General features: G+C 40.3%; 1 protein-coding gene across 1 annotated transcript; it reads right to left on the bottom strand.

Moving 5' to 3' along the window:
• Positions 1-2,693: 2,693 nt before the first annotated feature.
• trir (telomerase RNA component interacting RNase) lies at positions 2,694-16,604 on the bottom strand. The gene is made up of 3 exons (XM_060855148.1): positions 16,295-16,604; positions 9,259-9,336; positions 2,694-6,122 (listed from the first exon to the last, which is right to left on the bottom strand). Exons 1-3 carry the CDS (start codon positions 16,568-16,570, stop codon positions 6,015-6,017), a joined length of 462 nt encoding a protein of 153 aa, XP_060711131.1. The 5' UTR covers positions 16,571-16,604; the 3' UTR covers positions 2,694-6,014.
• Positions 16,605-16,663: the final 59 nt, after the last annotated feature.

Raw genomic sequence — 16,663 nt, 5'->3', positions numbered from 1 at the left:
TTAGTGATCTCCAGCATTTTGCTTCAATGTAATTATAATGAGCTGGCCCCAGTATAATTCTGGCGAGATTTGCATTGCTCTTAATTATTTAGATAAACCAAAGACTGCCGATGCTAGACATCAGAAACAAAAGCAGAAATTGCTGGACTCAATTTCTAGGTCAATAATTTTAGGGTCTGGCCACCGTCTTCCATATCCTTACCCCGACCCCTACACAGCAGACCTTGTCATGACGCAGCTTGCTGTCACAAATCGTGTTGAGAGTGTGGTGTTGGAAAAGCACAGCAGGTCATCCGAGGAGGAGAATCGATGTTACGGGCGTAAGCCCTTCATCAGCTTATGCCTGAAATGTCGATTCTCCTGCTCCTCGGGTGCGGCCTGACCTGCTGTGCTTTTCCAGCACCACCACTGCTCACTTTCTCCCTGCTATCACAAATAACCCGTTATCAGCAATTAATGGTCCCCATTAACAGCTATTGATTCTCCCAGGCTGATCATTACCTATTACTTTGCCTAATCGCTGTTCTCTCTCCAACTACTCGATCTCTATCATTTATTCCTTCCCCTACCCACCTTCAGCACGAATGCCTACCTTTCTCTAGCTTCAATCAGTTCTGAAGATGGGTCACTGTACCCGCAATATCAACTATATTTTCTCTCCACAGATGCTATCAAACGTGCTGAGATTTAATTCAATTTCTGTTTTGATTCTTAATTATTCAGAATGGGCGCTTCAACATATGATTACCTGCCTGAGTGTCCCATCTTAATCAGTTGATACCAAAGCCAGTAGAGCTCAATGTAACTAAACTATAATTTGTCCTGTTATCCTCTCACATCACGTCTCTAAACTGTGAATTAGTTTCAGTTACTTTTCATACATTATTCCGAAAAGGTTCAAAGTCAATGTTAAATTCTGCAGCTCTTTTCTCACTCTACTGGAGTGGTAGTGGTGATTGGTTTCAGTGCACGAAACTAGTCTAGTTCTTGATAAAGTTCACAATTTCTGCATGCAAACGGAACAGAACGAATGACAACTGGTTTATCTCAAAGATAACTCGTATTTTACCGCCTAATTCGGGGCCTTGATAGATGCTGCAAGTTTCTCAGACCCTTACTGGGATTTCAATAGTTAACAACGAAGATTCTACTGAAAAACTTATGGTTAAGGATCATTCCAGTCTGATTTTGATACCCAACATCCCTAACTACATTCGAGCCAGGAGTTACTTGCCTACAATACTATCAAGAGGAGTCTTGCCCTGGTGTAGGATCCGGATGCATTGGAAAGTGATAATAGTAACACTCGAAAGCTCTTTATGATACTTTATTCAGTGAACTGCAAAAAAACTTGATTTATGTTCAGTACCTGAAAAATGACTAAATTGCGGCTGTAGACTGCACAATGAAACGATGTCGAGTGGAAATGACCAGTTTAAGTTCAAGGTAACCTCAATCTGGTTGAGTTATTGCCTTCCATTCAGTTTTTGACCACTGTACAATTTTAATGTTATATTTTGTCGCTGTAGGAATAAACAATAGTTCAACAAAAGTGATTAGTAAGTCTGAATTGATGAGCTGTGCCATTGCTGGATCTTGTTCCCATCACTCGGGGATGGTAGAGAGGCCATAATCAGTTGCTGTTTCCTTCTCTCTGTGTTGGGTCTATGGAATTATCTTCCTTACACAGTAGTGGAGACTGGGTTGGGTGGATTCTGGATTATCAAAAGGTCAAAATAAAATTGAAAAGTATAAGGGCAGGTCCTCCCCGCCTCAAAAAATACATAGGAGACTGGACCCCACATTGGGCACAACTAAAGGAATTATCACAGCCATGCTCCCGCTCTTACAGACCCTCATTCTCAGAGGCTGAAACCTCAATATGGGGTCACAGCGGAAAATACAAGTTTCGGAAGCACTGGTATAGAGGCTAGACGCCACTAACCCAACCAGTGTAACTGAACATATGTCTCCCAACCGCTGCTAGTTACCAGGTTTACACCATCTAACTTCTCAACAGGAAATTCCACTGATGATATCCCAGCGAATTCTTGTTGGAAAGTGGAGCTGCTTGGACAGCAGATGATACCAAAGTGAAAAGCTCCTTACTATAAAAAAAAATCTGCTCACCTTAGTTGTTACTTATACATGTAACATCTAAAGGCTTGTCAACTGCGATGAATGTACAAGAGTCGGTGGAGAACGCTCAACAGCTAAACACCTGGTTGACTTGCTGCCATGGAGAAAGCGAGGACTGCAGATGCTGGAGATCAGAGTCGAGAGTGTGTGGTGCTGGAAAAGCACAGCGGGTCATGCAGCATCCGAGGGGCAGGAGAATCGACGTTTCGGGCAGTCTTCATCAGCCTCTCATTCCTGCTGCTCGGATGCTGCATGACCTGCTGACTCGCTGCCATGTTCAATTCACCACAATTAGTTGGGAAGAAGTCAATCTTCCATCAATTTCTGATCAGTCCTAATGCACAAAAACGGTGCTGTACAAAAATTATGAGAAATGTCAGCAATGAGTTTATCAGATCCAAAATGAGTTAATGCTAATGCAGAACGGTACCAGGAGTCAAATAACACAGGGTGTAGGCACAAAGTGACAATTCATGGTTATAAGTATCTAGAGGTCAACGTTTGTACATTGGTGAGGGGACATTGCAGATTGGGAAAATGCTTGTGATATCAGGTTTTCAGGCAGAAGAGTCCAGTGTGAAGTGACTGGCTTTTCCTTTTATTTTGAAAGGCTACTTTGCATGCAAAACATAGCATGGCACTGAGAAGTGTCACCAATACATTAGATATTAGACACGTACACCAATGGTTATCAGACACAACCACCGTTAACTTGCTTTATATATCATCATATGCTATTTGACTTTAGAAAGCAAATACTTAAAACATCAGTAAAAAAAAACCATTGGTCAAACTAATGAGCTGGCTACTGCGGTTTTATTTTTCCTTCTAGTCAAACCAAACTAGCGGTCGAGAATACACCCTTTCTCCACTCCAACTCTTACACCCAGTCTGGCATGACCAATACCATTTAATGGAGTAACTGTGACTATTTAACTCCAATGAACTTCCAGAACCCCTTATTGATTCAATTAATCACAGATATTTATACATAATGAGGAAGTTAAGATTCAATCCCCTTACCCTAAATTTGACTTTGAAAGAACTATTTTCTTTTCCTATACATTTACATTGGGACTTACAGCTCAGTATGTGCTAACTCAGTTCACAGCCAATTTGCAAACTGCAAGGTTCTCTAATAAGATAAACAACCAAATAGTCAGTTTCTTCTATTGGTTTGGGTGAATGTTAGTCAAAACACCAGAGCTTCATTGCTCTTCTTTCCAAAAAGTGGTCACCCAACACAGCAGGGCCTTGGTTTAAATCTCATCCAAAAGACAGCATCTCTGACAGTGCAGCAATTCCTCAATCTAAACAGTCAAGTATGTATGTACAGTTCTGTTCGCTCAAATCTCTGGAGTGAGGCTTTGAGCTAGACCCTAACTCAGTAGTGCAAGTGTCTCACGGAGTTAGGACTGACACTCAAGATTGGTTACGATTCCATTGGGTTTGGCACACTCTAGTAACGAACCCAAATAACTTCACAAAATCAGTCTGATAGCAGCAGGCCATTCAACTAGCAGAGCATCAGTTAAATCTCAACCTCCGCACATGTAATGGAAGTGGGAACTATACCAGATTTCATTCTCTGTAACTCAGGAAGAGCTGAAGACAACTCTATCATGGCCAGCAAAGCCATAAGATTGCTCAACTCTTCAATTGCTGCGCTATTTACAGGGTGAATGACTACGGTTTAATTTGATCTTAAGTGCATCTTGGTCCCTATACCTCAAGTAAGTTTGAAAAACAAAAATCTCAAAATCCTTCAAACAAAAGTGCTCGTGTTAGTCTATTTGCCCTTCCTCCAGTAAGTGGCAACTTTCTATAAACACTAGTGAGACCTCCAATATATCATCCATGTTTCATAAGTGTACACAGCAGTTCTGGCTACTTGACGATGAAATGAATTGCTAACATTCTTGGCAACATCCAAATCTTTCAGTGGAGGCAGCTAAGACAGTGACCAGGAGCAGGAACCCGCAGATGAATTTCCCAGCTCCACATACTCACCAATACACCTGAAAGAAGCTAACGCAGCAAAGTCCAGGATGAACTTCCTGGCTTGGGTCGCTGAATCCCCATCCAAGTCATCAGGGAACTTCTGCTTTTAGTGTCAGATATTTAAACTAGCAGCACATTGCACAGAAAAGATGAATGACAACTCAAATCTCCAAATCAGTCAGTCTTTGTTGCCCCCACAATCCATAATACAAACTATTTCAATAAGTGAGCCTATAAGATTTGGAAAATATCAAGTTGGGTTACAATGCGCCTGGGAATCTCTCTCACTAAATAACGACCAGCCATAAAGGGTGGTGAAATCTGGAAATAACAAAAGGCACATCCAGAGAGACTGAGGAACAAGAGGCATTACTCAAAAGGGAAATTTAAATATCAAAATTATTAATTTGTTAAAGGCAATGCCATCAAATATTCTATGATCTAGTTCTACTTTACTTCATCTACCTTTGTCCCATTTAACTTCCATCTCATTCCATTTCTAGAAAGTGTAATTGATATGACAGATAAATCCTATACAAATCAGACGTTTGCAGTAACAGTCCTATGGAAATCCAGCAGAGATTTGTGCTTCAGGCGAAGTGAGAGCTCTGCATTACTCTGAAGGAAAGACAGGGACCATATAGCAGACCTTTTTTTGCAACATTTAAGATGCAGGCTGCGTTGAGCTTCTAATTCTGCTCCTGCTGTTGTCAGCAGACAGCAGCCACCACTGTGGCCCAGAGGTTCTATTTTATCAAATCTTCTGCTTTCCAATCTGACCTTCTTATTCTGCTCATGGAGGAAGAAATGATCTCTTCACTGCTCACTAATAGGAAAGGGAAATTCAAACAGCAGACAAGAAGCGACATCTCACTAGCACTGCCGAAAGAGAAACATTACAAACAAAGTGAAAACTCAACTGGGTAGATTGTAACAAGAGCTTTGTAATAATGTTTCACTGATACATCTGAGGTAGTTTTGTGAACTTGAGAAACATTTTCTCATCCCATCCCAGTTTCTGGGCTCACTGATTGAATCCTCATTGCCCGCTCCCACTTTAAGTTCTTTATGGGGAATCCCACACATTGGCTGCCCCATCCAAATACTCATTTGAGGCACAGCAGTGGTCACAACTGCAACTTTTGTCCTTCTGGATAAGCTCATTCTCATGAAGAAACACAGGAAATCATTGGTCTTCAGCAATGCAAATGCTGTAGCAAACAGACTATGAGAAACAAGTCCCACTACTGCCTCTTACAGTTCAGCTCTTAATGCTAGTAATGTCATAATTCTGATCATAAATGTGAATACCTCACCAGCACCAATCAGGCAATGGGCTCCTTCCAACACAGATGTATGGAGGTGCCTGACCAGTCATTGATCAAACCAGCCCTACAATTCGAGCCAACTTAGCAACAAGGGCCAGTTAGATGTACAATATTGTGTACAAGTTTCAAAAACTTGCTACAGTTTTGTAATTAATAACTGCAGGCACATAAGAGTAAATATGCATGGACTCTTTTTTACTGACAACTGAAGCTTTATCGTGCATTTTATAAAAAATAAAGATTAAAAGTGTCTGGAAACTATGTTCTATATTGAAACAGGGTGTGAGACATAACTATATGGAAACTGTACACTATCAATCACACTTTGAAAGCGGACAGGATTTCAATGTTGAAAATTAAACATTGCGTTGGAGTTTTGTTTGCAAGTGTTGTCTTCAAACCACAAATCCAAATAAATACATATTCCAGGCAGTCAAAAGAAAAAATCTTATACTGGCTGTACAGTGAGGGCATTGGGTGGAGGACTTGATCTTAACGGTTGTAAAATATAATACAGTTCTTGGCTGCATAAGCTTGCAAATCTGGCTATTTAACAAGAGGCCGGGTTTTGTCATCATCACTGCACTGATGTGCTTTGTATTTCTTCACTTCTGCCATGTATTTGGCCCATGCATCTCCACCTCGTGCTTCAGCCTGAAGATAAAATGGAGAAAAGAATGAGAGGTTGAATTGGGCATTTCATATAACATGAAACAACAAATTGCATTGTGGCAACTACAGGATTGAACTTTCACTATTACTGACAAAAGCTCTGGATTCAAAATCAGTTTAGTTGCCAGAAGGGATTCACTGGCTACTTAATAAGCCAAATTGTACTTATTTTTGTCTTCCCTTTCTTGAATGCACCAAGTTGCTGTCGTGAAGTGAAGAAGCAGCTACCATCTAAGATGTTGGTACACTATGATCCCAAGTCAGATCTGGTGCTGAAATGAGATGCCTCCCTGTATGGTATCAGGTGATGGCCCAATAGACAGGAATGACTAATAGCATATGTTTCCTGGATTTTGGCTGATGCAGAGTGCAAATACACCCAGATAGAGAAGAAAGGTTTGGAGGTCATCCTTGGTGTGAGGTAGTCCCATCATTACCAATACAAATGTAAATTCATAATAGTAACGGACCACAAACCCCTGGGCTACTCAAAGAGGACAAGACCGTGCCGCCCATAGTTTCAGGTTGCATTCAGTAGTGGGATCTCTTTCTAAGTGCATACAATTACCAGTTGGAACACTGTCTGGGAGGCCAAGTAGCAAAGGCAGATGCCTTGAGCTGCCTCCTGTTGGCAGATACATCACTAGTGGTGCTGCCACTGGAAGTGTGTGTTCTGGTTTTAAACTTTCTGGATGCTTCTGGTCACTGCTGACATCAGGCTGTGGGCACAAAAAGATCCCATCTTGCCAAAACTAAAACAACTGGTGGTGTTGGGAGAAACAAAAGGGCCATCACAACCAGAACTGAACCTTTCCTGGACTTGGCAAAGTCAGATCACCATAGAGGTTGGCATTTTATTATAGGGAGCAAGAATGATTGTCCCAAGCAAAGGTTGGATCCAGATACTTGGCTAAACTCCACCAGGTACATGCAGGATTGTCAAAAATGAAGATGTTGGTGAGAAGTTATGTCTGATGGCGAGAATTGGATGCAGACATTGCCGCATTGGTGGGTCAATGCCCAGAATGTGAACAAGGACAAAAATTACCACTAGTAGCTCCCCCATACTGGCTGGGTAAACCCTGAACTCGGTTACATGTTGATTATGCCAGGCCTTTTCATGGGCTCAACATTCTTAGCCATTGTGAATGCCCACTCAAACTGGTTGGATATGCCTAGTGTTGATTTGTTAAACACAGGGACGACAACAGAAAAGCTGTGAGCATCTTTTGCAATACGGGCTGTTGAGAGAGTTGGTCACAGACAACAGACCAATATTTACCAGCAGGAAATTCAAACATTGCGAGCATGTGGAAAGAACAGTTCAAGCTTTGAAGCCAGGCTTAAAGAAACAGCCTACAGCTTCACTTGATACCGACCTTTCCTGGCTCCTATTTGATTATTGGCCTACTCATCATGCAACTACGGGATAGCTCCAGCAAAGTTGCTAATACAAGGCTTCTGCACCAGGTTAAATCAGGTCTTCCTAGACAATGGGGGGGGGGGGGGGGGGGGGGGGGAGACACACATGGCATCAGGAACGCCAATGCCAGACACAGGACACCTCTAAGTGACAAAGACAGTTTACTTCAGGGGATGAAGACTGGTGCCGAAACCATGGAAATGGCCCCACGAGTGAGGGGCATGTTCTATGTGAGGTCAGGTGCCATAAAATACTAAGTTTGGGTGGGTGAGCCAGTCCTGAACAAGCATGTAGACCATAAGAAAGTGGCAAACTCACAAACGGGGCAGGAGGAAAACATACCCAGCCCCCCAGAACAGCCAGAAAGGCTATTAGAATCCGTGGGTTCTCCACTCTGTCTAGCATCGACGAAACCTCGAAGTTGGAGATGGACACAGTGGGTGTCACAACCTTGACAGCTATACCACCCGAAAAGGGTGAATTTCTTCAGAGATGTTCCAAACGCAAGAAGTGGGCTACGTTCCGGTACATAGCACCTGTACCCGAGGCTAAGTTAGAGGAACTGGACCCGGTGTGAAAATGCCCCAAGAGAGCCTACGCCCCCGGAATCAGTGGGAGGAGAATGTAGTGATTGTAACAATGTCAGCCAGGTGAACCTCGTAGAATGAGTTCCCTGACTGAAGCTGTTAACCTGGTCCAATCTGGGAGCCCTGGATGACAGATATAAACAGGACTGACAGAGGTTCTGCTCACTCAGAGCTGGCTCTGAGGAAGCCAGGCCAGTGTCAAGTACTACACACATGTAAATAAAGGGTGACTTGGTAATGGGATATCAGTCTCTGTGAAGTTATTTCAGATACCACATCCAAGATGGCACTTTTTATGTTCTTACCTTTTATCTTGCAACATTGAAAGGGATTTAATAATGGAACATCAATTGTTGATCTGTCCACATCCAGAGTTGCCCAGGTTAACTGCAGTAATCCTTGGCTGAGATCGGAAAACTCAGTAGGAAATGGACAGAAAGTAAAAGGGCTGTGGGACTTCAATTATATGCATAGAGGGAAGAAACTTGCATTGTTCTTAGAATACAGGAGGTAAGAGAACAGTACACGTGCTCAAATTATAAGTCTGGATATAGTAAATAAGGAGAAACTGTTTCCACTGTAATAATCAGCAAGCAGAGGAAAAATATTTGACATTAGCAAAAGAATTATGGTGACATCAGAACTTTTGAAAAAAGTGAATTGCTATGATTTACAATACATTACTTGAAAAGCTGGTAGAAACAGATTCAAATGGAATTGGTTAACTAGTTAAGGGTAAAAGTTTGCTATGGGGAAACAGAAAAGTGCTGAGTTTAGTTGGTTAACATTATCAAAGAGCCAGCACAGGCAAAATAGACAAATACTGTCACTGTACTGTACAATTCTATGGAGTATAAGAGTTTGATTTGGTCAGTACAGGGTTGTGAAGAGCCTAATGACCATTAAATTTACATAAAGGGCAGTCGCAAAGGTTGCAGAGGATGTGTGTTCTTTTAAGTAATAATCCCAATGAGAAGATTGGCTGGTTCAAAATGAAGTGAATACATTCAAATGCTTTATGGATATGAGCAGTACATATGCACAGAAGTTTAGACAATTCAGGACAGACTGCAGAGAGGATTATAGTCAAAGGGCTACTGAATCTTACCTCCTCTTCAGTCTTGTGTTTCTTGGCTACCATTCCCGTCTTGAGGGCTAGCTTTGCCCCACCTCGCCGCTTTCCCACCTGGGGTAAGGGACAGAAGACTGCAACCATTACACGAGCGCTTGGAGCTGCAATGTCAATGCTGCCCACTATGTAATAAAACAGGGATCCTGAAATTAGATCTCATTCCACAACAGAATGCATCTCCCACGTCAACATCTCAAAGCATTTCTAACATACAGTACACAAGCTACTGTCAGCGGAAGTAGGCAATTCCTTATACTTCCCTATAAGGCAAAAGCGACTGTGCGGGTGTTACCAATTTATAAACCAGCAATAGTTACTTAAATCTTTTCAGCCCTGAATTAGCCAGACATCTAAAATGAGATCTTGCAAACCCATCAACAGATCCTTAGCAGGTTTCTTACATCAACACACTGTAAATCTAATTCACTGCTGAAATATAAAATATTTTTCAGATACAAGTGTTAGCCAGTTATGTGGCATTGCTTATTCATAACGACAAGTAAAATCTAAACCTAAAATTTTGGGATTAAACCCCCATTTGACAACATTATACCTCCTTGAAAGCCTTTTCCATTGGATGAGTTATTTCAACTTTAGAAAAACAAATCATAAGTTTGTTTTAGCACAGAAGCATATAATTACCTTGCATGTGTCTTCTGACAGTGCAAGTGGAACTGAATTCGCCAGTGCAGTATTTAAAAAAAAAATTATGTTGTTCTGCGGTGTGGCCATTGCTTTGGAGCTTATGAATGCAATTCCTAATTGACAAGCTGGTCCAAAATATTTGCATTTAATTATTTCATGGACTTTGGCTTACTGGGTTAGTTTGCAAACCAATATCTCTTCTTTACTGCATTAATTCTGCTTTGCTTTCTTGATTAAAGTACCCACATTAAAAATCTAAAATTGCAAATACAGTCAAATGATCAAACTGGCTGCTCAACAAATAACATATGGATAACTGCAACATTTAACAAAACTGATCAAAGAACATCTCAGTTAGCTGACTGATGTTTCTGCTTCCCCACTCTACTTTAAGTGTGATCTTGGAAACTTCAATACAAAATAATCCCAAATGCTTTCAAAGTTACAGAAGTTCAAATCTACACTCAAAAATTATGAGAGAAGCATTGCCCAAGCAGTTCTGTATTTAAATTGACAGAATATAGTATCAGGACAGGTCTGCTCTGCCGCTATATATTGTGACGATACTGTCACTTTAAAAAAGATTATTTTGTCCTTTTCTTTGAAAAGAAAGATTGTAAAGGCAGAAGTACCAAAAAGTCTAGGGTGCTGGAAAGCTAAAACAGCTTAACAATAGAAGGAGAGTGGCCAGTTCTCCCAGTTTTCTATCGTTTTGAAGGTGCAGCAGTCACAAGATGCAGGAGGCCAGAAGGGTTGCAAGCTTCAGCAATGATTCCTAACTGACTTTCTCTGAAATCTCTCTGGATGTTGTTTCTTCCTGTCTGTAAGAATCTGTGTTTGAATTTAGCTTTTTGCCAAGGGATGTGTTTATGGGATGTAACTAAACTGGAACAGTTCATTAGTTCAGTTGCTATATTGGGTAAGTTACGTTTTCCAATAGTTAAGTTATTCTAAATTCTGCTTTCTTTTGTTCATGTTTCAAGTATAGGGTTTACATAAAATCTGTTTTGCTTAAAGCAAAGTGGTTTGACCAGTTGAATCACACCTGGAATACCCACTTCCAATCTACTATTAAAAGAAAACATTAGGGTCTAGACTACCTTGTTGAAATATTTTGAGGGCGTCTGGCCTGGTTCGTCGCAATATATTCCAGCTACTCACCATTTTTTAGTTTTGAAATTAAGGCAGAAGTAAAACTAACAGAGAGAAACCTTTGATTTGCCAACATGGTAGGATAGTGAAATAATATTTAAATTGCTAATTTATAAATACGATCAAATATATTACAAAGCTCATAGTAAGCAGAAGGATGGACCCATTAGTTATTACAGCTAAACTTTCATGTCAAAGAGAGAATAAAAGAGGCAAAAAAGTTAGAAAGCACCAACTTGGTCAGAAGACAGATACACCCTGAATAAAATAATAAAAGCTTATTCTAATGCGAATTGAACTGCTGGCTGTCCCTAATATTTATTTCAGATTTTCAGTTACTTTCTTCCATGATTACACTTTACTCAAGTGAAACAGGAACATTTGGAAAATAACATTTATGGCAAACTATGTGAAACCACACTCATTAAAAGGGACATGACACATTGTGCAGTCTGCTGAAAATCAAGTATCAATAAACACAGATCTAATGCAACTTTGAGTTACTGATTCAACATCACTTACAGCACCAGTGCCATTTCTAACAATCACTTCTAGGTGTTCAAAATTAGACCCATGGTCTGTTTATAGATACATTTGTAAACTGAAATCCAACTAAACTGGGAAATAAAATGACCAAAGTATAATATTATACAATATGACTTGGCTTATCTAACAAACACCAAAATAATTTCATATCAGGGTACAACAGAAATCCTTGAAGATGTAGTTTTTAAAACTGAGCATCTGAATATTGTTATCTAAGACAGCACCAATAGTAATTTTCAAACTAGCTTTGGTCTGAAAAGTCTTCTTGTAGTTGTACAACTTGTTGGGATAAGATAGTCAGATATAATTATGCTAACACTGAGCTAATATTACTATCAAGCACTAACTAGAAATTGAATGTTTACTCCACAAGAGAATTTCTCTGTCAATGTGAAAAGGACGTTTAAGCTCTGAAGATATAATTGTTCAGGAATGTAATTTAAACCAAAATTTCTGGAAATGAACCTATGCGGGAATCTACTTTAATAAAATATTAAGAGAAACGCATTATACAAGCTACGAAAAGGGCGACCTGAAGAACTGAGAATACAAAACTCATTCCCTCACATACATCAGTTCCCTCAATGAAATCAGAATTGGGATCAAGCAGTCTTCCTGTACAAGATTTTCAGAGACATGTCTTTAACCTTCAACTAATGAGAGGTCATCTGCTACAGAAACTAATTTCTCTTCTCATTTGTTCCTCAATCAACTGTGGTACTGTTGTTTATTCTCAAATTGATAAAGTCGCCGAGTCTGACACTGCTCTTAGAGTCATACAGCATGTGCTTCTGTGAAAACAAAAATGAACGCTGCACTCACACTTCAGTATGAATTGGTTGTGACTGCCAAGCTGAAAGGAAACTGTGCTGGGTCAATTGGGCACTGAATTTGGACTTCAAAAACAAGAGAGTAGATGCACTCTTAATTGTAGCACTAACATTCTGATGTTACTATTCTCTTCCTCACCCATCCCAGCATCACACTAACAAGAATGGAGTGGCAGAACATACATTCTTTATTATTTTTGCAAGTGCTTTTGAGTTATTACATGATGTATTAGTGCTGGAGAATGGAACTATGTTTCAGGAATTTACTGTCAGCATTAAATGCTCCCAGATCCAGTGCTGGAGAAGTTTGACCAAAAAGGTCTCTTTCCAGCCTGGATTAATCTATCGCAGGTCAAACATTAGTCATGTTGCCAATTAGTATCATTTGAGTAAAAAGTGAAGTCTGCAGATGCTGGAGATCAGAGCTGAAAATGTGTTGCTGGTTAAAGCACAGCAGGTCAGGCAGCATCCAAGGAACAGGAAATTCGACGTTTCGGGCCAGAGCCCTTCATCAGGTATCCACAGAATTAGTATCATTTGGAACTGGTTGAGACTGCCTGACGCATTTCTCATATGATTCTGACCATATCCAGTGGGAAAAAGATATTTTTGCCTCAACAGTATGGGCTAGACCCCAAAAAGCCCAACACATTCTTTTTGCAGTAGAAATAAATGTCTTGTCCAAGTACTTACATTTCTAATATAAAATATCAGAATGTCACTGGACCACGTAAACCAGGATATCAAACACGCACTTTTACAACCAGAAGATTTTTTTTTCATTAAGTAAAATAAACTGAGAAGTCTCTCAAAGAGCACAAAAGGGAACTTTCAGATTTGCAACTAACAAAATCCATGTGGAATGGTGTAACGTTCTCAATATCATCATGACAACAAAGGTAATAGAAGCAGTTCTGAGAAAAAAGTGGTTACGAGCTCCTCGATCAGCAACTATAATTATTTTATTTAAAAATTTAGGAAGCTTTACCAGGTTGTGGATGATAGGTATTGAGGATGCTGTCAGAGGCCCCTCTGCAGTAAATATTTAAGGTAATCTGACAAAGCACTAGTGTTGCAGTCTTTACATTGGAACGACAACTTGTAGTATGGAATTTCACTCTGTTTCTTAATGGTGAGAGAAGCAATGGGAAAATGGCATTTAAATGTTCATATACAGGAACCACAAGGTTGGTGTACAATTACAAAAGAGGAAATGGAAATAACAATAGTGTTTGCCTTTACATTATTCCGAATTCAGAAGTGAAGGTACTGAGGGTAGACCAAACTTGGCTTCTTTATTTTGAAGACTGACTTATAATCTAAGTGTTTTAACATGAGATTCAATAAACATATATGAACAATTGTTTCTATTAGACACATCCAGGCCAAGTGGACACAATTCTTTTTGCCATATGGCTGTGGTTGCTCAGTTATCAAGTTCATTTATGACAGATCAATGGAGTTTTGAATAGGAATTAAGAACTACTAGGACACTGAAAAGGTCAGTTGTAATCATTTAGAATTATAAAGCAGACTTAAAGGAGTTTGGATTAGAGTGATGCTGGGAAAGCACAGCAGTTCAGGCAGCATCCGAGGAGTAGGAAAATTGAGGTTTCGGGCAAAAGCCCTTCATCAGGAATACAGGCAGAGTGCAGACGGTAGTCTTCGAAAAGTTGCTGAATTCTGAGGGGAGGGTTGAAATCTGAATTCCCAAGCTTTGTTAGTGTCTGGGTTTAAAAAAAACTTCTATCTCCCGAGCTTCGTTGATCTCTGAAGTAAGACAAAATTGATCTCCCGAGATTTGTGAATTTACGTTTTTAAAAAAATTTTCGGCTGCTCGAACTTCGTTAATTTTCGGGATTTTTAAAAGGAGTATATGACTTATTCCTTTACTATCACTACTTATGTTCTTCAACCTCATTAACTTTATATTTAGTATCATTAATTTAAATTTAATGGATGCATTTTAAGAGATTTAGCATCCTTAGCAATAAAAAAAGGTTCTTAAGAACACAAGGTCATACGGAAAATGACCAATTGTCCCTAAATTAAGTCTGCCAGAGACACAACATTTGCAAACATATGAGAATTGCTTTAAAATTCTTATGATTGAATGAGAGTAAGCAAAGATTTAATGTAAATAATGCTTTATGTTTAAATTCAAACAATTCTGGAAATGTACAGGTCAGCCAATATTTCAGAAGAAAAATGTGTATGTATTATGTTTCAAAATATCTTTGATTTTGATATCTTTGCGATGGTGTATATTCAGGAATTGGAGGCAACATACAAAGTCAGTAGTGAACCAATGATTCCAGTGTCCAATTAGAAAGTCCAGGGTTACATTAAATTTCATCAATCTGTCCTCCCATTTTCAGAGATTTGAATGTGCAAATCCCAAAATTTTACTTTTCCCAAGCTCCCGTAATTAAAGGCCATTAATTTACAGCGTCTCTGCTTATTCAGTAAGGTTGAACATTTAATCTCAAAATTGAAACATTATGTTAGAATACATAAATTTACTATAATGAGGCTCAAAGTCTTGAATGCCCGACCCAACAGGGGAAACACTACCCACTGGAATATCAGTGGCACAAGATGCCAATCCATTAATCCTCGCTCTCAGGGAGTCACATCTGCAAATCAAGAAACTTTGCCTTTTCAGATGATGACAGGGCCCTGTATTTTCAGATAAACAATACTTAGCTGAGTTTTCTCTAAAAGCAAAAATTCAGGGCTCAGGATTTAATGACAAAAATTATACTTTGTTTCTTTTGTTTTAAAAAAAGTCCTACATCACTGTTGGAGGCTGAGGGGCGACCTTATAGAGCTTTACAAAATTATGAGGGGCATGGATAGGATAGAATAAATAGACAAAGTCTTTTCCCTGGGGTCAGGGAGTCCAGAACTAGAAGGCATAGGTTTAGTTTGAGAGGGGAAAGATATGAAAGAGACCTAAGGGACAACTTTTTCATGCAGAAGGTGATACGCGTATGGAGTGAGCTGCCAGAGGAAGTGGTGGAGGCTGGTACAATTGCAACATTTAAGAGGCATTTGGATTGGTATATGAATAGGAAGGGTTTGGAGGGATATGGGCCGAGTGCTGGCAGGTGGGACTAGATTGGGTTGGGATATCTGGTCAGCATGGACAGGTTGGACTGAAGAGTCTGTTTCCATGCTGTACATCTCTATGATCACTCTTATAGCCAGTAAATGAATGAATCAATCTATAAATTCAGACAAGACAGGGGCAGCATACTTTTATGTAAAATAAAACTATATATATTGTCCCTAACACTGATGAATGATGGAAGGAGTCAATCAGCAAATTCAAGCAAAAGAACAAGTATTGTTTTGTAAAATTAAAGGGATGTACATATAACATAATAATGATGCAAGGAACCAATCTGTAAATTCAGGCAAGAGTGGGAGGGGTGGTAGCAGTATGATTTTTTTAAAAAGTGCAAAATAATGCATTGCCTCTAACACTGTTGAATGAATGAAATAATCAAATCTGTAAACTTAGGCAAAAGAGCAGGTAGCATTATTTTGTAAGACTGTAGGCATTTCTCCTGACATTGTTGAAGGAAGGATGGAATAAGTGTATAAACCCAGGCAACAGAACAGGGGGCATTGCTTTGTGAGAGTTATGACTGTACATATTGCTGCTAATACTGTCGAACGAAGGAAACAATCTAATTTATGTCAAGATAGTGGATAACATTTCTTTTTTGTGGTGACGGGAGGGGAGGGCAATGAACTAACGGCATCTTTCACCAATTCCCCAGCCCTGCTCGTTAACCAGGAGGCAAATTGAGAGCAAAATCTCTCGCTCTTACAATATTCAGCACGCTTTTCTTCCTGTCGCTCTGGGCCTCAGCACTTTGCTCCTGGCCAGCGGCCACACTCCTCTTGCCTCCATTGTCTATGTCCCCGCCGCTCGGCGCGGCTCCCCCTTCGCTCCTCAGCCTCTCCTCCTCCATCTTCTTCTTGAAAAGTGCCATGAAGCTGCCATCGTTGGCGAAGGCGTTCACCCCTTTGCTCTCCGAGCCACCGTCCGCTTCGCTCGGCTCGGAGCTTCCAGAAACTTCGCGGTTCCTCCGCCTCTCCGCCATCTTGGGAGGGGGGGAGGAGGGGGGGAGGAGAGGCGAGACCGCCAAGGCTTCTGGGGGCGGAGTGGGCCTGGGTCGGGGGGGGGGGGGGGGGAG

Source organism: Hemiscyllium ocellatum, chromosome 45 (assembly GCF_020745735.1).
Source record: "Hemiscyllium ocellatum isolate sHemOce1 chromosome 45, sHemOce1.pat.X.cur, whole genome shotgun sequence".
Taxonomy (NCBI): Eukaryota; Metazoa; Chordata; class Chondrichthyes; order Orectolobiformes; family Hemiscylliidae; genus Hemiscyllium; species Hemiscyllium ocellatum.
Note: the sequence above shows the minus strand (reverse complement) of the source record. Positions and strands in the feature narration are given on the sequence as shown.